This window comes from Sinohyriopsis cumingii, chromosome 6, assembly GCF_028554795.1.
Source record: "Sinohyriopsis cumingii isolate HCF-2022 chromosome 6, ASM2855479v2, whole genome shotgun sequence".
NCBI classification, from domain to species: domain Eukaryota; kingdom Metazoa; phylum Mollusca; class Bivalvia; order Unionida; family Unionidae; genus Sinohyriopsis; species Sinohyriopsis cumingii.
In genome coordinates, this window is record NC_142966.1 from 55580158 (window position 1) to 55604110 (window position 23953).

A 23953-nucleotide genomic window follows, 5' to 3' on the forward strand; every position below is an offset into this window, starting at 1 on the left:
GAAACATCTTTCGATTTAAAAAATGTATATTTTATAATCTAAAATGTTCCTTAATTCCATTCAGTAATGGTCATATGTGAACCTTGAAAAAGGTAATTTCATCCTGGAAATGACCTGGAAATTTATCTTCAGAAAAGCGTGGGAACCATGTTCAAAGAAAACATTGATAAAACTGTCTTTAAAACTGAAATTTCTCAGAAGTGTATTATTTTTTGGCAAAGTCAACTGCTGAATGCAATAGGAATAAATAAAATGGCTTTGCTGTCAAGGTATACAAAACATCATCTAGTACTATACTTTTACTTAATTAAACATTTGAGGTAACCAGGAACAGATCTGCAGACATTTTAATCAACTACCATAAGAGAGTAGGAGAAAGGAGAAAGACATTGACTTTGTACTTTGTTTTCAATGTACACAATGTCCATTTCACCATCCTTATTTAGTTAATCAAACAATGTACATTAGCTGCAAGTAAAATTTCAGACATAAAAGTATTTTTTATTGCACTAAAATTTGCTTTGAACATTAAAAAAAACAACAGACCATTAATGAGAAGAGCACAAAGGAATTTTAACTTGTTTTTAGAAGCACATAGTAAATAGTTTATGACAAATAATTTGGCAGCTTTTATAAGCTCTATGAATGGCCATTGGGTCTGTAGAATAAAATAGATCAAATCAGATTACATACATACATACATACATACGTACATACATACATACATACATACACACACACACACATACATACATACATACATACACACACACACACACACACACACACATACATATTAGCTAGTGGATATACTTATTTGATATGTTTACAATGAGGGACATTTATCACCATAATCATACTTTAATATTTAAGAGTCTCCTACTTTGTGTTGCTTGATAAGGTGTCCCACAAATATCTAGTGTGGAGGTTAGAAGGTCAACACTTGGGTACTGGGGTATTCCTGATAATAAAGGTGTAGGGTCATGGATCAAGAGCTTTTCCAGTCTCCATGCGGAAGTGTCTTTCTTTAGAACAAATATCCCTGTAGTGGAGAATTCTTTGGTCGCCAGAGATATGAATTGTCAGAGGATAAGCTCTGCATAAAAATATTGTAACATTCTAGGAAAGAGTTGAGAATTTTTTTTTACACTTGTTCATTTACACTTGGAATCTTGCTTTTGCTCTCCACTGAGTAGAATCAGCAAGATTTGAATATATCTATGCAGTACATGTTTTTATAAAGAAAATCTCATATGTTATTTTTGGTGTTTTGTATAAAGTGACCATTCAGTTTTTGTTCTGAACATCATTATTCCAGTCCTTTAGGTTTCTGTTAGACAACATATTTCCCTGTTTGAAGATCAAGAAACAATATGAAGCATAGAGGATTTGTATATCCCTTGGAGTGTGCCACATTTGATAGTGTATTAGATGCAGCTTGGTTGTAAAAAAATTCCAATTTGCAAAGTGGTCTAAAGCACTTGCCATCTCATCTCTGTGTGGTTTCGATTCATGGGCTGAAAAAAAATGGACAACAACAACATTACATAAAGCACTTGACCAGCCTTGGTTTACTCTGTTCGTTCTTCTTAATACAAGGTTAATACAACCATGCAGAATCCTTGAATCGGATGTCTTGCCTTAAAAACTCGTTGAATTTCAGAAACAATATACATCAATTTTTTAAAAAAATCCTTTTTATTTGATGTCTTGTCTTGCAAACATGTTGAATTTAGAAAAAGATGGCTTTATCGATTTGTTGAAATCAAATTTTTGTGAAAGAATACAACACTGGGTAGATCAAGACGCATGGGTAAAATATGGAGTAGCATCCCTTTGCTATAGTGGCACACTAATTAGTTTTCAGGGACTATTTATGTGTACAATGATTGTAACAAGATAACCGGGTGGGATTTCGGATTCACAACAGAACACTTGAAGGTGATACAAATACAATGTTTAATGATGAATGATTTGAAGGTAGAACAAAAACCATATCTAACTCATGCGTAAACAGAATCCAAATATTGGACATTTAACATAATGATGTGCACAGAGTTAAATATTCCATATAATTAAAACAGTTCCTAACAGGAACGAATTATGATATAAACGAAAAATAAACTGATATCAAACAAAAAAATTAAATGCAAAAAAAAGAAACCAAGATAAATTACAATACGATTCCACTCAATGATAAGATGAGTCACGTAAACAATAAGTTATCATCCAAATGATAAATGATTAATGCAGCCAATCACAAGCTTTCACTAAAAAAAAAAAGACAAATATTTTTGAAAAAAAGCTTAATGATTATGATTTACAAATAAATGATAATGATGCTCACACAAATAACAGATTTCGCAGACAGGTAACAAAGACTTTCGCTCAAACATTGATAATGACGTTAACAGTAACAAAGAAAGAACATTCGCTCAAATAGCAATAATGACATTAGCTCAGATAGCTATAATGATAGCATTTCTGGTTTTATAGTAATGATGGTGGTTTTTTATGCTCGAGTAGTAATCATGATATGTAACCCAAATGGTGGGAGATAACCCGATGTCCAAAATGACACTCACATGGTACCTTCAGTCCCACCACTGTCGAATGGTGAAGGAGCCACCATGCATGGCCCGCCACTCTCAGCCTACCCATGGATCCCTTGGACCCTGCAAGCCTGTTGGTTCCGGAGCCCTGGTTACTCTACACGAGATAACCACAGTCTCCCTATGAACCTAACATCACCACCGACAGCAGCACACCAGGTACATATCAAGTCACAAAGAACCACCACTTGACACCCAAACCAGCACCATGGCTAAAACCTCCTCTCTAACACAGTTTAACAGCTGACAACACAAACACCAACAGCTCTACAGTGGCCCAACAAACACGGACAGTCACTGGCTTTCTCATCAGTTCCATCACATCACATCACAGACAGTCAAGTTCAGACACAAAGACGGACAGCATCGACTGCTGTACAGTGGCCCAACACACACAGACAGTCACTTGGGTCAGCTCACCAATATCGCCTACATGACCTGTATGTCTTGTACTTTAAGATACCTGACCTGTATGTCTTGCACTTCAAGATACATGACCTGTATGTCTTGTATGGCCCTACAGCTACCGTCAGCCCTAAATAGCTACCATCAGCCGAAAACTGCTCAGAACAGCTTCAGACATCCCTAAGCAGCTCTGAACAGCTACAATAAAACCAAACTGGTCATAATAATGGGTTCTGAAAACTCTTTAGATATATGCTAATAACTTAACTCTAACAGCAACTTGTAATTCAAAGTTCATAACGTTTCAAATCTGCGTAGTAGTAAATGTATCATTACACGATATGAGCTTAAAACCTGAATAAGCTTCACATATCAAATAAAATATGAATTTAACTTACCCCTATGGCTGGAGAACACAATGGAGAACGTTCACTCCTTGACAAGATCCAAAACGACCAGTGTCATTTAGAAATGGAATCTACCTTAAATCTTTAGAAGAGTGAGTAATAGTCAGGGTAAAATACGCGTGCATATCATGGTTTCAGTGTCGCTCGTTGCAAGTAATTTTTGACGAGATACATGCTAGTACAGTCGCTTACCTGGAAAAACAGTTATTCACCCTAGGTAACGTTGTACGCATGTACAACGAAAGATAGTCAAATCATTCTAAGGCAAAACCAGGTTATTTCTTGCCTTATTCTGTGACAATGATAATTAAAACAAAATGCAGAGAAAGTTCTATAAGAAAAAATACATCTTGAAAACTTCTGGAAGTCATTGAAAAACCCTTAAACAAAAAACATTTCTAGAGCTGTATGAACCATACTGTTCAAACTGAAGGATGCTTGTGATATTTTTGAGGATTTATCTTTTAGAGATAGGATTTCTTTACAAAGTGAAGGTCCATGTACTGTATTGACTGACTTATAAAATCATGACTGTAAACTGCACAGAGCCAGATCTGCCATCGTATAATGCACCGGCATATCTGGGTCAGTACAGTTTGATAGGAGTAATTAGTAGAACAAACAACATACATGTATGCCCTGGTCTGCAGGCACAATATGCTATGACCGATCAGGATCTTTGTTGTTTGCAGTTTGACTCGACTGATAAACAAGTACAGCTATAAACAATAATCCAAAATCACTTAAATATTAATTGGTCAGTGTACATGTCCTTGTGCTAATCTGAGTTCAGAAACCTGTCTCCAAGTTATGGTCAGTACACAGAACAGAAAGGGGAAAAATCCCCCCCCCCCCCCGCCATTCACCTACCATATAAACATACTTATATGTCAAGACCATCTACAGACTGCACAGACCTAGCTCTGCCGTTGCATAATATGCCAGCAGATCTGGTTCTGCACAGTTTGTTAGGAGTAGTCAGTTGAACAAACAACATAGACCTTGATCTGCACTATGCTGCAGCAAATCAAGATTTTTATTGTTTGCAGTTTGACTCATAAGTGAGTAAATAAGGAAATCCAAGAGCACTTGAATATTAATTGATTGTGTGCCATTTTCTTTTGCTACTCTGAGTTCAAACTTGTCCCCAAGTGATGGTCATTACATGGAAAAGTATGGTGAAAAGTTCCCAGTCACATATAGTATATACTCACTTATAAGTCGAGTCCAACTGCAAACTGTACAGACATAGACTGCCATCACATAATGTGCTAGCAGATCTCAGCCTTTGAAGTTTTCTTTTTAGGATTAATTAGTATAACAAATAACATATACCCTGATTTCATTATGCTGTGGCAGATCAGGATGTTTGTTGATCATCAGTAATTTCCCCTAATCAGAGCATAAATATCTTCAGAGTTCAACATTTTTGGCAATATCACACTGCCTTCATCAGCGACTAGTCCCTGTTTAGTGTTTGCCACTGCTGTTGTATTTTGATCACCTCCTTCACCTTCCTTTTCTAAATTATGATTTTAAACGTATTTATACATTCACAGTCCCGAAAAAATGGCAGACTCTTCTTATCATCTACATGTAGAAAAGTATGCATCGGAGAGTTTCAGTTTGATACATTTATCGACATTACATAAGCTTTCCAAAAAAGAAAGCCTACACTGCCTATTTCTGTCAGGCTGTAATCATTCAAGATATCACATGGTTTCTGTCTATTCATTGATTTTATCATTTTCTTTCACAGGACTGTAAATGTGATTATTAAATTATCTAAGAACTGTTGTTTTTAATTATTTATCAAGAAACAAAAGTTGCAGCTATTATAATTTTTTGTCTAATGTCTCCCAGAGTTCATAGTCTTACAATACATCTGTGTAAAAAATGACTATTGTTTCCATGACATCATAAAGTTGTGGCATTTTAAGCTCAGTAGCACTGATTTACAAATGCCGACGATGTTAATTGGAAATCATAGAATGTGATCAACAGGCATACTAAATACAAATAATTTCTTTACAGGAATCTAGGTAATATCTAATTCTAGTTTTATTGATAAAGTGAGATTCAGTGATGTATTAGTTTTAATATTGATTTCAGTACTGATTATCATGTAAAAACAACATACTGAAGTCTCGGACTCTTGGTGAGAATTGTGACATTTAAACTTGTTTTTAACCAGTACTAAGTGTTATTATCACACTGATCCGTCCCATGCAGGTGATCTTATCTTGGTCGATAGCAGATTATGGAAAAGGGCAGGGAAGTCAACCCGTGCAAGTTTTACATTTTCATGTAGAGGAATAAATTGCTTATCAGCAGAGAGTATTACTTGTATTAACTTATTCAGTGTCAAATGGTATAGAGCCAGATCTGAATCATGCTGATAGTTCAGGGTCTGTACACTTTGGTTCAGGTCATGAATATAAAATGAATATCACAGACCTTAATCTGCAGGGCAATTTTCCATACATGCTTGCATATAAGTAGGATTGAACTTAAAACAGCATAGAGCCAAATCTGCTATGTGCTGACAGATCAGGGTCTGTACGGTTTATTTGAAATTATGAATATAAACTTAAAGCACAGACCTTAATCTGCAGGTTAATTTCCGTATACACTTATAAAAATATACTTTAAGATAAGTAGAGTCCAACTGCAAATAGCATACAGTCAAATACGCAGTGTACTGACAGATTGGGATCTGTACTGTTTGTTTGAAATCAGTGAAATCAGAATAGCCAATATATCTGCATTGTACTGACGAATCAGGATCTGTATTATTTATTTGAAATCAATGAACCAAATTTGCATTGTACTGACAGATCTGAGGACCTGTATTGTTTATTTGGAATCATATAGCCAAATCTGCATTGTACCAACAGATCAGGACCTGTATTGTTTATTTGGAATCATATAGCCAAATCTGCATTATACTGACAGATCAGGACCTGTATTGTTTATTTGGAATCATATAGCCAAATCTGCATTGTACTGACAAATCAGGATCTGTATTATTTGAAATCAGTGAGCCAAATCTGCATTGTACTGACAGATCAGGACCGGTATTGTTTATTTGGAATCATATAGCCAAATCTGCATTGTACTGAGAAATCAGGATCTGTATTGTTTATTTGAAATCATATAGCCAAATCTGCATTGTCCTGACAAATCAGGATCTGTATTGTTTATTTGAAATCAATGAGCCAAATCTGCATTGTACTGACAAATCAGGACCAGTATTGTTTATTTGGAATCATATAGCCAAATCTGCATTGTACTGACAGATCAGGACCTGTATTGTGTATTTAAAATCAATGAGCCAAATCTGCATTGTACTGACAGATCAGGACCTGTAGTGTTTATTTGGAATCATAGCCAAATCTGCATTGTACTGACAGATCAGGACCTGTATTGTTTATTTGGAATCATATAGCCAAATCTGCATTGTACTGACAAATCAGGATCTGTATTGTTTATTTGAAATCAATGAGCCAAATCTGCATTGTACTGACAAATTGGGATTTGTACTGTTTATTTGGAATCATATAGCCAAATCTGCATTGTACTGACAGATTGGGAATTATACTGTTTATTTGGAATCATATAGCCAAATCTGCTTTGTGCTGACAAATCAGGACCTTTGTTGTTTATTTATTTGAAAGTGTGAGCATAAAATAAAAAGCACAGACCATAATCAGTAGGTCAGTTACCATATTTACCCACATGTTAAGTACACTCAAACTGTAAAAGTATAGAATCTGATCTGCCTTTGCATAATGCACTGGCAGATCTGCATGTATGCAGCCTTTTGTTTGGCTAATAAAAAGCAAAAAAAACACCTTAATATGCTGGCACATTATCCAGAGGTTGATCAGGGTCTTTTATGACTGCAGTTTGTGCATCTTACATGCGAATATATAATAGGTTTATGTGATAACAGCTCTGGGTCTGTTCTATTTTCAGTTACAGTATATGCATACCTTCCAGATTGTCTGTACTCCACCCCCCAAGGATTATAGAAGCTAAAAGCATCAAGAATATATACAATGCACAAAACTTTGTGATTTGATTCATTGATTTATAGTTTCTAAGGTGACTGTTGCCAAGGGGTCGCTAACATTGTTGTGTTAAAAGTAAATGGAAGCTCCCAATCTAAACAAGCAAAGACTCAGCTCAGCCTCATGCAGCTCACTATCCTTTTCTGATTTCTAGAATAGTCCATGTCAGTAAAAACAGTGTCTATGGCCATTATTTGCAGTGTATAGTTTTAATATTGCTAAAACAAATTGAACAAAAAAAAGGAGATATTCTTATATACATGTATTCAAAGAGATTTATGGAATTATTGAGATTATCAAAAACTGCATACTACATCACATCTGTTGCATGAAAGCAAAGTTTTGCCTCCATGCAAATATGGTGGACCATGTTATGAAAGAAACTCCCATTTGATTCAAAATGCCAAATTGTTGCCAGTGTTTATGCCTTGACGACAGTAGGATTAGAATTTATAAATCAATAAATGAAATGACTAAGTTTTCTGCAATTTTTATATCCCAGGAGCCTTTTATTTTTAAAATTGGTACAAACAAGCAGGGTGGTGCGCGAATACTATTGTTGAGTGCTGACGGATAGATCGGGGCCCCGAGTGGTCTTAAGCGCTCTCCGTTACGGATCACTGCCATCTCACCTCTGTCTGCGTGGGTTCGAGTCTAGGATATGTGGGAAAGCTTGTCAGTAGCTTCTTGTGGGTCATTGGTTCTTCCCAGGGTTTTCCCAGGGTTCTTCCTCCATCATTAATACTGGCTGCCATGCATAGCCTATCGTGTGCTGAAAAATGGCGTTAAACCCACAAAAACAACAACAACAGGGATAAATCTGATCCTGGACTTTGATTTGTTAGGCGTTTTAAGGCACATCAACACATGGCAAGTTATACGATGCTGAGACAATTGGAGTAAAGTGCTATGCACAGGGAAAACTACAGCAGCCAGCTCAAGCTGAACTAATAGCGGGAATCAAGCCCTGGAGACCCTTCTGGTCACATGTCTGGCATGCTAATCACTGAAACTCTGCCTAACTCCCATATGTTTGGTATCCATTAAATCCATTACTTTTTTGAAATTTTTCCAAAACAAAGGGAAGGGGGAGTTTTTCATTAACAATATTGAGATGGAAAGGTTTGATGGGAAGAGTTATGGCTGATATTAAAAAATTACTATCAATATGTACTAACAGACTGGACTTAGTCTTTTGGAGTGATCATGTTTGGGCTTGTGAAGCTTTGATTTCTGACTTTCTGGTTTTAGTAATTTTTTGTAAAGGATAGTACATATATTTTTATTCAATCCTTCAAGGCCAGTGTTTTTATTCTGGTTCAGCACCTAGAGCCTTTCCAGTAACACGCTGTATAAATTATCTGAAATATGGGTCTGGCTTCTAATCAAGTGTTCATATGGTTTCATTGTGTCACACCTACTCATCTGCTTTAACAGACAACGAAAAAGATGATCAGGAGTAATTCGGTGTGTTGGGCTTGGCTTTGAATTCATGTGGGTCAGAGATGTTAATGTAGACTGAATTGTAATTTCCTGGTAGCAAAACACTGAGGCATGTAGAGTCATTCAAGCAAAACATGGTTTGATAGTAATAATCATAAAGAGCTCCTCAGGAAAAGGGTTGGGTACCTACATGAAAATTATCAATAAAAATGTCTATTGTGGGATACGTTTGACGTATGTATATGTAGTGTCTTGTATGGGGGTCATAATTGCCATCCATAATGTTAGTTGGGCTGAAGCAGAAACTACAACTTCCCTGTACCTGTATTAGTAATTGTAAATCATGTCAATGTCACAGTCCTTTAATCTAGATTCTGGTTTGATTTAAAAAAAAACAAATACATAAAATATGTCAACTCCAGGCAGTAGCAAAATCATCATTATACTGTAGAAACTATTTATAGCACCAGGAACAATAACAAAGATGATTATCAATAATGCAGGACATATATAACGTAATCACAGTATCTTCTGACATTGCTATCTTCTGGCTCAAGTGTTACAAGGTGGTCTTGGAAGAGACATAACTGACTTAACATAATGAACCTGCTGTCGTTGCTCACATTTTGTCAGTCAGTTGCATGATTATCTTAACAATCTTTGTCATATGCTTGCAGACATTCATATCAAATAAAAATATCACTAGCCCTACACTTTAGTCACAAACATGCAGGTATTGTTTATACACTCTTTCTGTCTATCTTTCAGTCCATCTGTCCATTTACTATATCTCCTAATAAAATATCAGGCAAGAATTCAAGAAACTTTGTTGTTATCTTGTACATGGCATGATATCTGCAAGCTTGTTTCCCACCTCTGGAGTCCTTGAGAGGGGATCAAACATCAAAATGTACCATATGTACTCACTTTTAAGTCCAACTACAAAAACAGAGACCTGATCTTCTGTCACATAATGCACCAAAAGATCAGGGTCTATGTTGTTTCTTCTACTGATTACTCCTAACAAACTATATTGACTCGGATAGTCCGGTGCATTATGCAATAGCAGATCTGGGTCTTTGCAATTTGCCAGTAGACTTTACTTATAAGTGAATACATATGGTACTAAAACTTAATTGCTATTTTATGTTGAAACATTTTGTGACCAAGCTTCATATGTGAAGTTATAACAAGATGGTGCATTGTATATATGATGGATTCTACTAAATGACCCCTCAGGGCTGCTGTCTGAGGGTGAGGTTGGGGATGGAATATGCACCAAAAAATGTGGGAATTTCTAATCACAACCTGCAGAATTGCTTCTGGTTATTTTGAGACAAATTGACAGTGAGCTCTGCATTTGTAACATAGTATTGGTTGTTTGACTATGGAAACGAAGTCCTCTGTATCCTGAATCTGTAGTGCTAAGTTTTGGAATGCTCAGGACTATTTTTAGCGTGAAAAATTGCTGAAAAATTAATAGAACGGGTGACAATTGTACATTATATTTTTAAGATCTTCTTCATTAAATCATTTCTGTATTCAGTAAATTACCCAATTTTGTTTGAATTGATGAATTTCTGACGTTAATTTTCATTTCTAAAAAGACCCAGAAGGATGCAATGTATTTTTCTGTCGGATGTGAGCAACATCCTTAACTAATGTTTAAATCAGTTCCAACTGCACTTCAGAGACCAAGATCTGCCATTGATTAATGTGCCAGCAGATCTGGGTCTATTCATTTTCTTAGGGAAATCACTACAATAAGCAGCATAACTGCTGATCTGCTAGTGCATTATGTGCAATAAGAGCAGAGGCTATGTTGTTTTAAGTTGGACCCGCTTATACATGTTTATATGGTAGTGTAAAACATCATATATGTCCGCTTAACTCATTAACCCCTGGAGGTTTTTGTTATTTTCGCATGATATGCGAGTAGGAAACACATTTTGGGGTCTTTTTCTGAATACATCCTAATACATTGACTTCCAACAGATTTTCCATTAGCCTAATGCCTAGTTGTGTTCGAAACATTGTTTTCCATTGGTTATTTTGCTCGCCCATGAGCAAAGGATAAAAGTTGGAATTCATTTTTTGGGGGGTTTTTTGGGGTTTTTTTTTTAAATTTGGACCTGTTCTTTTTGTATTGAGACCACTCTTTATTCCAAATACCCATCTTATCCTACTTTTTGCAAAAGGTTCTCTTGTCTGTGTGCAGTTCAGACCTGTCTGCTTTAGATCTGAGGCCAAAAAGTCTAAAATACGGACACAAAATCGGATTCCGACCACAGGCGAATTTTGGGTGAAAAAAAAAACAGGTCCAAAAAATTTGGGTTTTCCCTCTGTATTTTGTAGTACAACTAAAACATCCAGATTATTTGGTATCATTGTAGAGCTACATGTGTCTACCTTTCTATAATACCACCCACTTTAGTGTATCATTCATGACCTTGACACTACAGAGCTCATCAGTAGGCTGCTACCTCCTGCCACGTAAATACAGTGCCAGGGGATGATAAGTTAAAACACATCTGATTGCACATTCATTTTGTCACACATAACCCCCTCCCCCCAAAAATGCATGACAAGTGACCAAATGCCATTGAGAGATTCAGATTCCCACCCCCCACCCCCCCCCATGATGGACTAGCCTTTTAAAGGTTTACACTGCTCAGATAAGTGATTGCTCTTATTTATCCCAGCTATGGCTTGGACCGTCTTCTGAAATTCAAATTTAACATTTATATATATGGTTGGAATATTGGTTATGTTTTACTTGAAAGAATCTTTTTTATTTTCCAGACCCAGATGATCACCCAACATTGAACCTTGACACAATGAACAAAATTGGCTCTGCAGCACTATTGTCCTTGAGAAGAATCAAGGAGGCCTCAGAGTAAGTTCACAGTCAATCATAGGCCCATTCCTTTCATAAATTACATGTGCTGTTTTGGGGATAAAGATAAGAACATGTTATATAATAAAACCAAATCTGCATTTTCCAGTCATGGAAATGGAAAAAGGTGTCATGTTCCCCTGTTGACAATGCATATACTAGTTTATTACAGCATGGAAAAGAGACACAGATTTGTTAAGTGAAAGAAAAACAATAAAGATTTATCAGTTATAGTGTCATGTACTTGTTTTACATTTTTTTCCTAGATATACCTCTGTAATGACTGTATTTTAAGGCTTCTAAGTTTTTTACATTTATATTTTATATTACATCTTTTTTAAAGAATTTTTACAACTTGATCTTTTAACTTTAATCTTACAGGACGCATTTTTATCTTGCTGAAGATTTTTAGCTAAATTTAACATGATCATTTGTAAAACCTAACTTATACATGGTGCTATATAGCTATATGAAGATTTTTAGCTAGAATTTACCATGACCATTTCCTAACTTTTACATGGTGCTTTATAGCTATATGAAGATTTTTAGCTAGAATTTACCATGACCATTTCCTAACTTTTACATGGTGCTTTATAGCTATATGAAGATTTTTAGCTAGAATTTACCATGACCATTTCCTAACTTTTACATGGTGCTTTATAGCTATATGAAGATTTTTAGCTAGAATTTACCATGACCATTTCCTAACTTTTACATGGTGCTTTATAGCTATATGAAGATTTTTAGCTAGAATTTACCATGACCATTTCCTAACTTTTACATGGTGCTATATAGCTATATGAAGATTTTTAGCTAGAATTTACCATGACCATTTCCTAACTTTTACATGGTGCTATATAGCTATATGAAGATTTTTAGCTAGAATTTACCATGACCATTTCCTAACTTTTACATGGTGCTTTATAGCTATATGAAGATTTTTAGCTAGAATTTACCATGATTATTTCCTAACTTTTACATGGTGCTTTATAGCTATATGAAGATTTTTAGCTAGAATTTACCATGACCATTTCCTAACTTTTACATGGTGCTTTATAGCTATATGAAGATTTTTAGCTAGAATTTACCATGATTATTTCCTAACTTATACATGGTGCTTTATAGCTATATGAAGATTTTTAGCTAGAATTTACCATGACCATTTCCTAACTTTTACATGGTGCTATATAGCTATATGAAGATTTTTAGCTAGAATTTACCATGACCATTTCCTAACTTTTACATGGTGCTATATAGCTATATGAAGATTTTTAGCTAGAATTTACCATGACCATTTCCTAACTTTTACATGGTGCTATATAGCTATATGAAGATTTTTAGCTAGAATTTACCATGACCATTTCCTAACTTTTACATGGTGCTTTATAGCTATATGAAGATTTTGAGCTAGAATTTACCATGACCATTTCCTAACTTTTACATGGTGCTTTATAGCTATATGAAGATTTTTAGCTAGAATTTACCATGATTATTTCCTAACTTTTACATGGTGCTTTATAGCTATATGAAGATTTTTAGCTAGAATTTACCATGACCATTTCCTAACTTATACATGGTGCTTTATAGCTATATGAAGATTTTTAGCTAGAATTTACCATGACCATTTCCTAACTTTTACATGGTGCTATATAGCTATATGAAGATTTTTAGCTAGAATTTACCATGACCATTTCCTAACTTTTACATGGTGCTATATAGCTATATGAAGATTTTTAGCTAGAATTTACCATGACCATTTCCTAACTTTTACATGGTGCTTTATAGCTATATGAAGATTTTTAGCTAGAATTTACCATGATTATTTCCTAACTTTTACATGGTGCTTTATAGCTATATGAAGATTTTTAGCTAGAATTTACCATGACCATTTCCTAACTTTTACATGGTGCTTTATAGCTATATGAAGATTTTTAGCTAGAATTTACCATGATCATTTCCTAACTTTTACATGGTGCTTTATAGCTATATGAAGATTTTTAGCTAGAATTTACCATGACCATTTCCTAACTTTTACATGGTGCTTTATAGCTATATGAAGATTTTTAGCTAGAATTTACCATGACCATTTCCTAACTTTTACATGGTGCTATATAGCTATATGAAGATTTTTAGCTAGAATTTACCATGACCATTTCCTAACTTTTACATGGTGCTATATAGCTATATGAAGATTTTTAGCTAGAATTTACCATGACCATTTCCTAACTTTTACATGGTGCTTTATAGCTATATGAAGATTTTTAGCTAGAATTTACCATGATTATTTCCTAACTTTTACATGGTGCTTTTTAGCTATATGAAGATTTTTAGCTAGAATTTACCATGACCATTTCCTAACTTTTACATGGTGCTTTATAGCTATATGAAGATTTTTAGCTAGAATTTACCATGACCATTTCCTAACTTTTACATGGTGCTTCATAGCTATATGAAGATTTTTAGCTAGAATTTACCATGACCATTTCCTAACTTTTACATGGTGCTATATAGCTATATGAAGATTTTTAGCTAGAATTTACCATGACCATTTCCTAACTTTTACATGGTGCTTTATAGCTATATGAAGATTTTTAGCTAGAATTTACCATGACCATTTCCTAACTTTTACATGGTGCTTTATAGCTATATGAAGATTTTTAGCTAGAATTTACCATGATTATTTCCTAACTTTTACATGGTGCTTTATAGCTATATGAAGATTTTTAGCTAGAATTTACCATGACCATTTCCTAACTTATACATGGTGCTATATAGCTATATGAAGATTTTTAGCTAGAATTTACCATGACCATTTCCTAACTTTTACATGGTGCTTTATAGCTATATGAAGATTTTTAGCTAGAATTTACCATGACCATTTCCTAACTTTTACATGGTGCTTTATAGCTATATGAAGATTTTTAGCTAGAATTTACCATGACCATTTCCTAACTTTTACATGGTGCTTTATAGCTATATGAAGATTTTTAGCTAGAATTTACCATGACCATTTCCTAACTTTTACATGGTGCTATATAGCTATATGAAGATTTTTAGCTAGAATTTACCATGACCATTTCCTAACTTTTACATGGTGCTATATAGCTATATGAAGATTTTTAGCTAGAATTTACCATGACCATTTCCTAACTTTTACATGGTGCTTTATAGCTATATGAAGATTTTTAGCTAGAATTTACCATGATTATTTCCTAACTTTTACATGGTGCTTTATAGCTATATGAAGATTTTTAGCTAGAATTTACCATGACCATTTCCTAACTTTTACATGGTGCTTCATAGCTATATGAAGATTTTTAGCTAGAATTTACCATGATTATTTCCTAACTTTTACATGGTGCTTTATAGCTATATGAAGATTTTTAGCTAGAATTTACCATGACCATTTCCTAACTTTTACATGGCACTATATAGCTATATGAAGATTTTTAGCTAGAATTTACCATGACCATTTCCTAACTTTTACATGGTGCTTTATAGCTATATGGAGATTTTTAGCTAGAATTTACCATGACCATTTCCTAACTTTTACATGGTGCTATATAGCTATATGAAGATTTTTAGCTAGAATTTACCATGACCATTTCCTAACTTATACATGGTGCTATATAGCTATATGAAGATTTTTAGCTAGAATTTACCATGACCATTTCCTAACTTTTACATGGTGCTATATAGCTATATGAAGATTTTTAGCTAGAATTTACTATGACCATTTCCTAACTTTTACATGGTGCTTTATAGCTATATGAATAGTTGGTTATGCAGTGTGTAATTAATGCTCAAGCTGCAGAACTTTAAATTACCGGACAAAACATTTATACTAAGATTTGCGTTTGCAAAAAAAAATCAAAGATTCCATATAGCCATTTGGATTTTACAAAAATTAATAATAAATTGTTGCTGATAAAATACAATGATTGATGCATAAGCTGTCTTATGATCACTACAATATCTTACTGGCGTTACTTAACAACTGGACAAAGGCCTTCACAGAACATACTCCTTAATTATCGTTAATTAGTTCTCCTTATTAAGTCCATCACCATAACAAAACGTGTATTTTAAAATGAGCTTGGAAGCTCTGTGATGGTTTCTTATCCAACAAAAATTATGAGTAGATGCTTAAGTGAAGACCACAGGCCAATAATGAACTGGTCTTATTGTTTCATTGTAGTCATACAGAAATAAATTATAAAATCCATGTCAGTTTCTATTGTCAATTTGAAAGTCACAGACTCCATTAAATCAGTTTATACATATAGTCTTTTAAGTGCTTGTAATATTTTGACTTGGATATAATTAACATGTAGTCACAAATCTATTCTATGGTATACCCCTGTATTGTTATCTTTATTGGCCAGTTGGAATAACAAGCAGTGTGTATGATTGGTGGTCTTTACAACATCTGCTGTATGGACAATAGCCTCAATAGCACATTGACAGATTTTCATTTCCCTAAAGAGAGCCTCATTTCCCTGCTGGCAACCTCACTGATTTGACCTCTTTTGTCAAATCTTGCCCTCTATCTGGTTTCAGCTATATAACCAAAGCTCTAAACCTATTTAATTAGCGTGTAAATAACACTGCATAGCCATGTGGTTATTGTGACAATGTATATCATAATTACAACAAGAATTAATTGTTAATTTAGAGTTGTTTGTTGATAATGGAATATAGTTTTTGTTGTAATTTAAAAATGAGGTTGTTTTAAGAATACAAGTTGCACTTTGTTTCTTGACAATGTGGACTCGTACCGTTGCATACAATTTACCATTAAATAATACCCATACATGTTCAGGCCATCTAAATCATTTTGCCAACATTACACACCATAACAGCTACAAAGAAATATGCTCTAAATGCAGATGAGCTTGCACTCTGATACATTATGCTCTCTCTCTATTTCTCTCTCTTTCTCTCTAAAAACAAAACAAAAATCTTTTTGAGTACTTTTATTTTTTATTGTAACTGGATTCTTGAGCAGAATGAGACCGAAAATATGTTTATTTTGTATGTTTGTACTGTTAGGTTGTTGAGTAGCATGTGTTCTGTAGAACTTTTTTGGGTATGATGACTTTATTTTCGTACACGGTCAGTACCACAAAATGATAATTATTTATTTTATATATAATAGTTCGTACACTGAAAGTAATAATTATTTTTTTGTGTATGAAAAATTTCCTGAAATACGATACCAGTGATACATTAATAGCAAAAAATAGAAATATCTGTTGTTTTGCTTTTGCAGACAGTATCAATGTCTATCAAAGAGTGCCTCCCCCAGCCGGCCCTCCCCACCCCCACCTTCATCACTACCCACATATCCAGTCTCATCATCAGTGTCCTCTGTGGCAGATGCATATGCCGAGAGCCAGAAAAAGAGACGAGTTCATCGCTGTGATTTTGAAGGCTGTAATAAGGTTTACACCAAGAGTTCACATCTCAAAGCACATCGCAGAACACATACAGGTAATGAGTTTGACTGATCTTGATCCTTAGAAATGTTATCCAGTATGCCCTTAGTTGTTTACTTATTCGAACAATCTCAAAATATTAAGTTTGTGTTAGGAAATATATGATTTCATACAATCCCTCTCATGTAAGTGGCAGCCAATTCATATTCCTATTGTATTTATGGCATACTTGGTCATATTTTTCTTTTCTTTTGTTGGTAAATATAATGATACAACTGAAAAGGTTGCTTCTAGCTCTGGATAATTTATGGTCAGTAGTAATTTCACATTTTTAGAGCATAAATATCTTCATAATTAAAAATTTTCAGCAATATCACACATGAATATAGCTATATGGGACATTCCCATTATCCCAAATCAAACCAAAGTGATCGCATCAGAAGACACTATATGGAAAAGGAAGGTGAAGGAAGCATTTGAAATATGACAGCTGAGGCCAACACTAAACAGGGATGAGGGGCTTGAATTACCACCCATCTAAACCAGTCTCCTCATATCACATGACCTATGACCTAATAATATAGGTCACGTGATCAACATTAGTCGCTGATGAAGACAATGTGATATTGCTGAAGAGTTTGAACTCTGAAGATATTTATGCTCTGAGTATGGGAAATTATTTATGATCATAAATATAATGATGGTCTATTGAAAAATGCAGTTTTGGGGTTTATATTTGCATACCTTAGTACATACATTTGATATCAAGCTTCTCTAAGTGCATGAACCTTGCATCCCCCAATGCATTTTTTTGGGTGGGGAGTAGGCAGATATTTTTCCTTTACAGAAACAGTTCAAGAGGCACCCATCATTGTCCACATTTATCTGTAAATTATACCGTTTAGCTGAATAATTATATTTTTAAGATTATTATATCTAAATCATTAACTGTTTCTTTGTATGTATGCAGGTGAGAAGCCATATATTTGTCACTGGGAGGGATGCACTTGGAGGTTTGCACGGTCAGATGAGCTGACACGGCACTTCCGAAAGCACACTGGGGACAAGCCTTTCAAGTGCAATGTGTGTGACAGAGCATTTTCCCGCTCTGACCATTTGTCCCTCCACATGAAGAGACATTGAGAGATTGGTATGTATCCACTTTTTCGATTGATTGGTAATGGAAATCTAGAGCTAATATCAGTTTACAGAATTTCCACAGTTAAAGCAAAATAACTTTGTTGGTTTTTTTAAAAATGAATATTTACATATATTACTCATTTCAATCCTTGGAGTGTAATGATTTCCTTATTATATACAACGATCCCTTAATGCGATGTGGAGAAAAGGATTCTCAGTTCATTGCAAGCGAAGAACTTTGGTTTACTATTTAGTATTCTACTATTTAGGATAAGATAGATATTATGGTTCATTCTGTTTTATAATTTTATCATAGACATAATGTGTCAGTGTGTCATGTGATTGCTGATCTGGGTCTACAGCTTACATTAGGGTGCATTTTACACTGGATGTGTGTTACATGTCCAGGTTTTATATTAGACTTAGTGGAGTTGTCAGGGAAAAAGACTTTACAGTAGTACTTGAGATGCTTTAAACAGCACATATTATTTCATGCAAAGCATCTGCATGATCAAATTGTTGATTATAGAAGTTTTTTTTAAAAAATGGTATCAGCAAGCGATACATGTTTGTGTGTTTTTTTCTTTCTTTCTTCAATTTTAATGTAGCTTTAACAATTTTAGTCATATTTCCAAGATGTCTGCAGTTTGGCAGTTTATAGTTATGTCTAACACTGTGGCATTATGTTGCAGACATGTATCATCATGTCCCACCCAGTCACATTGTCCTGACACAAGGCCAACTAGTCTGAACACTAACCTCTTAATGCAGAGCACCAATCAAGGTTGCTGTTAGGATCATTTGTATAAGTCTTTGGCATGACTTGATCTCCTGCATCTAGAAACCTTTCAGTTGAATATAATGTTTACTGTCGCTGCATTGCTTTCGAATACAAAACTTTTTGAATACATGTTTTCCAACCTACAGTAGGAGTGCATGATATTCTGTTACACCTTTCCGAAAACTGGTCAAACTTTGGAGAAGAAAATCAACAGCCTGACTCAGACAATCTTGTTAGAGTTGGCAGGTCTGTTGTATGCATTTTATACTGGATACGGTTTACTGCAGGCATCAGCATCCTTTTAAAATTACTGTGTCAGGTCCATTTAGTTGTAGAGTGGTGTACGCCAAGTCATATTCATCCCTTTAACATTATTCTCTTCATTTTAGGTCAGACCAGATGTCTGGTGTTTGGTTGTCAGGCTAACGCTTATGGAATTGTTGTCATGGAACCTGTCTGCCAGTTGGTCTTGAGGTTCCCATCATTTGATTGGGATTTTCTGTCTCGGACAGCTGTCCTGAAAGGCTGCAGAAGGGAAACATGGGAGACTGACTTGGTGATGGAACAGAAACCATTTTTTCCATTAAGCATTGTCTTTTTCCTGATCAAGTTTCCTTTCACAAGTAACAGCTGTTTACTGCAGATCAGTTGTTGGAAGGAATCAAGTGAATTTCTGCACAGATATTGTGAAATTGTGTATATAGCTGTGCATAGAGAAATTATGCCCATGTCTAAAACATAAAGTTTGAATGCTGCCAACCATCTTCGATTCACAGAATCGACATAATCATATTGACAAAATATATGAAGTTCCACAGGTGTTTATGATGAACTTTTAATCTAGAAACTTAACAACTTTAAATATCAGCAGCACTATAAATGACAGTAGTTATCCTAATATACAGGAGTGTCATAATTTACCAAATTTTATTTGAATAGTATTATTCAAACACAATCATGATACTATTCCATCCTTTTGTTACATATATTCAAGGTTTATTTGTATTTTTGTTTTAACCGAGGAGACATTTTGTTCTTGAAAATAATATTAATGTCAAGTATGTATCAAATTGGATATTTTTGTCACCACTTATTTTGTAACAGTGGATTGTGAGTTGGTATGTTCACAAGCATTGTTGTAAATAGGAAATATATTCTTTAAGTGTTAATGAGAAAAACTGTTGACTTAGTATGAAGTGTTTCTTATTAGTGTCTTGGTGTATTTTTTGTTAATTCATGTGTTAGGTTTATGGATGAAAACCAGTGAGAATTATCAGCCCAAGAAAATTAATACCATATGCACTCGCTTAAAAGACAATTCCAACTGCAAACTGCACAGATCCAGATCTCCTATCACATGATGTGATGGCAGATCTGGATCTGTGCATTTTGTTAGGAATAATCGGTAGAACAAACAGCATAGACCTTGATCTACCAGTATATTATGTGATGGTAGATAAGGGTCCATGTTGTTTTGTAGTTGGCTTTGCCTTTTAAGTAAGTGTGTATGGTACAGTCTTTAAATGGATATTTGTATGTATAGTTTGTTCATACTTTTTGCCTTTAGGTAACATTGTATGTACACTGTTGTGCTGTTATCAATCATGTGACATGTAGAAACAGTTGATCAAGGGAACTTTCATTTAATGAAAGAGAAAAACGAATGCCTCAATCAAAGAATGAAAATATTTGTGGTCAGTTGACTGAAAACAGATTTACATACTTTCAGAATAAGGGTCAAACAATTATTGTTCATCTAGTTCATTCTGGTATCCTGTTGTTTTTAAGTGAAATTCAATCTTTTTTTAAACATTTTTCATTGTTTTTTTTATATAACTTTGTCATGTCAAGAATTGAAAACCTTTTCAATATGAGAATGATTTCCTTTGCGTACATGTGGAGCTCAAAAGAATTCTTCAAAAAAAATTGGACTAGAATTACACATGGCTGCCTCTAGATGACATTGAAATCTAATCCCAGTTGTAAATTGAAATTATTAGTAAACTATTACACTACCAATGAATTTAGAGAGAGACTTTTGAATCTTCTTTATTTTGATTATTTTCCTTGACATGTTTTGGAGCCATTTCGGTACAAGAAATCACTCTTTTTGTATGTTAATGAATAACCATGACATTACTCAAGCGTATATTTCTTGTTGTTTTAATTCATACTTTTCAAAATCATTTTGCATGCACCAAAATTACAGATGTTGTAACAATGAGTAATAAGTTAATGTTGTTTCAGGACTTGTTTTTATGTGGTGCACCAGCAATAAAATATATTTATTTTCTTTTTATTTCATTGTGATTAATTGTTACAATCATTAACAGATAATTAGAAATTGTATAATATAGTGTCAATACTGGATAGAAGAATTACTTTGTTTTTATGTATTGTAAGCTGCTAAAGATATAGTTATACATGTGCCAAATTTAGTGCTTGATATTTCTTTTGACACTTACGAAATAACCTCTGGGTCAAAAAAATTCAGTAAAATTTTATGTATTTTATAAATATTTTCCATTCATTGAAAACACATGATATCACTTTCATTTAAGTTGAGCTTATTTTTTCTGAAAGAAAGTCAATATGGAAAACTTTACTGTGTACGTATCATGTCATTTTATTGTTTCCATTCTGAAAGAAAATCTTCATTTTCTTCTGTTAGGATGAGTACTGGGATAGGTTTTGCTCTTGTAGGCTCTTTGAAGTTGCAGTTGGAATCGTTATAGCAAATGTTAAGCATATTTTAAAAATATAATTTGAACACAGTCATTAGATGTTGCTACAGATGTTTATCAACATGTCTACTCTGTGAATGTTGTAAGAATTCTTAAGTTTGTAGATCCTTGATTCGGTTTTTATATTAGTGAATGGTTTAGCTGTGATATGTTAAGTTATGAATAAATGGAAGAAATCTGCAATAATTTGCAGAGGAAAGGTTCATTCATTTCCATATTCTTGTTTAGAATACCTGTATAAGTTTTATCTTCATTGGTTTAATTTTTTAAAAGTCTTCGGTTTTGTAATAATTTTATGTGCAAATTGTCTTGTTTGAGTTGATGAATTTATAAGAAAGTTGAAAAAAGGATATATTCTACAAGAAATGCTTTTCTTTATGAACAAAATATTTGAATAATTGTTTTTAAGATTCTGTAAAATAATAGCAATATGAATACAGGATGAGTTATCATTTAGCTATATTTTTTCAGTTGATTATTAAATTTTTATTTATTTTAATCTGTATAAGAAAGAATAGATGTCAAAAGACAGGATGCATTGCAGATATATAAAAAATATTAGAGAAACAACAATGCTTTCATTCCACATTGATTTGATGCAATAAATTCATTTTCTCCATGTCTTGACCTAGCTTAGGTTGAGAGTTCTCTCAACAATAAGCTAATTCCCATGCACAAAAGATGTAGATATGAACAAAATATAGATTTTGTTGTAAAAATATCTCCTTGATGGTTATGTTATCAAAAACCAGGTAGGTTATTATGAAAGGGGATTAATTCCAACTTCTTTATATTAATGTTATCTCCCCTATTATTCATCTTTAAGATTCAGATAACTTTTGGTCAGAAAATGTTAGGGATATTTGTGTCAAGTCCACATGTTTTAACTTTGCATAAAGCTTAAAGGCAGATATGTATAGCCTACAGCCAATGGGCTGGATGCAGTCTCTGACACGGTTTAATATGCTTATTTACATCATATGATGTGACTTTACAAATTGATTGTTTGTCCTGTGTCATGAAAGTAGTTGCACATGCCTGGCTTAGAGTATGAATGTTAAGCATGGTTTTAAGGCAAGGATATTTTATATCCTGCATTCTTTGTCATTTAATAATAAAAATAGTGCCATTGTTCTTGCATACTCTTTTTATTGCTATCAGAATTAAATATTTGATGCTTTTTGCTATAAAACAGTGGTTGGGACCACAGATAGTGTGCTACATGTATGAAAGTTATGTTTCACTAGTCATGTACATTTCATAGATACCATTGATGTCAAACATTGTATATAATGCATTGTTATGTCTAAGAGTGTATTCATTAAACATATTGGTCCAAATGCTGATGTTTGAAATATGTAATTGTTGGCTTAATAAACTTGTTGATATTTGAAAAAAGGAAGTAATAAACATTAAAATATCAGTTTGCTCATTTGTTTATAGTTAGAATTTCACTGTTTATCCTATGTGGTTTGAGAACTCTTTCAGATATTGACAAAAGATATTCCTAAAGATTGTTCCAGACATATTAAAAATGTGCATTAAACACTCTTCCAATTTTTCCTTGGATAGCAGGGGTACATTATGTATTATGACTATTAAAGCAATAGTTACTGTCAGATTGACAAAATGGACAGTAATATGCATCCACATTTGGACTTAAGAAATTATCACACGTTTACTCAAAAATTCACTAAAATTCTTTATAATGGAGCCCTTATGAAGTCTCTTGTATTGTCTATATTGACAGTTTCAAGAACAAGTAATAACTGAAAACCCTTCCTTCTCCTTCAACCCACTCATTTACAAAAAGTCCACTTTCCTCTACTTGCCACTGCCACCCTCCCCTGAAAAAAACCCATTGAAGTTTGAAGATTGTGGACATAATGAAATGCACAAGTTTATAGTCTTTCATGTTATGCAGAGTAATAAAAAATATTTTGTTACATGTTTGACCTAGAAGGATCAGTAAATCCCAGTACGTTCTTCAAAAAGCATGGAACAAGATTATCTG

General features: G+C 33.9%; 1 protein-coding gene across 5 annotated transcripts in view; it reads left to right on the top strand.

The window, feature by feature from the left end:
* Positions 1–23362, top strand: part of LOC149796968 (uncharacterized) — a 167933-nt gene extending 144571 nt beyond the window's left edge. For all 5 annotated transcript variants that reach the window (XM_089961651.1, XM_089961652.1, XM_089961653.1 and 2 more), the window contains 4 exons: positions 11743–11836; positions 17109–17329; positions 18245–18424; positions 19585–23362. In XM_089961651.1, the coding sequence (XP_089817777.1) occupies positions 11743–11836; positions 17109–17329; positions 18245–18417 (488 nt within the window). In that variant the 3' untranslated portion in view covers positions 18418–18424; positions 19585–23362. The remainder of the gene's footprint in view (positions 1–11742; positions 11837–17108; positions 17330–18244; positions 18425–19584) is intronic.
* The last annotated feature ends 591 nt before the right edge of the window (positions 23363–23953 follow it).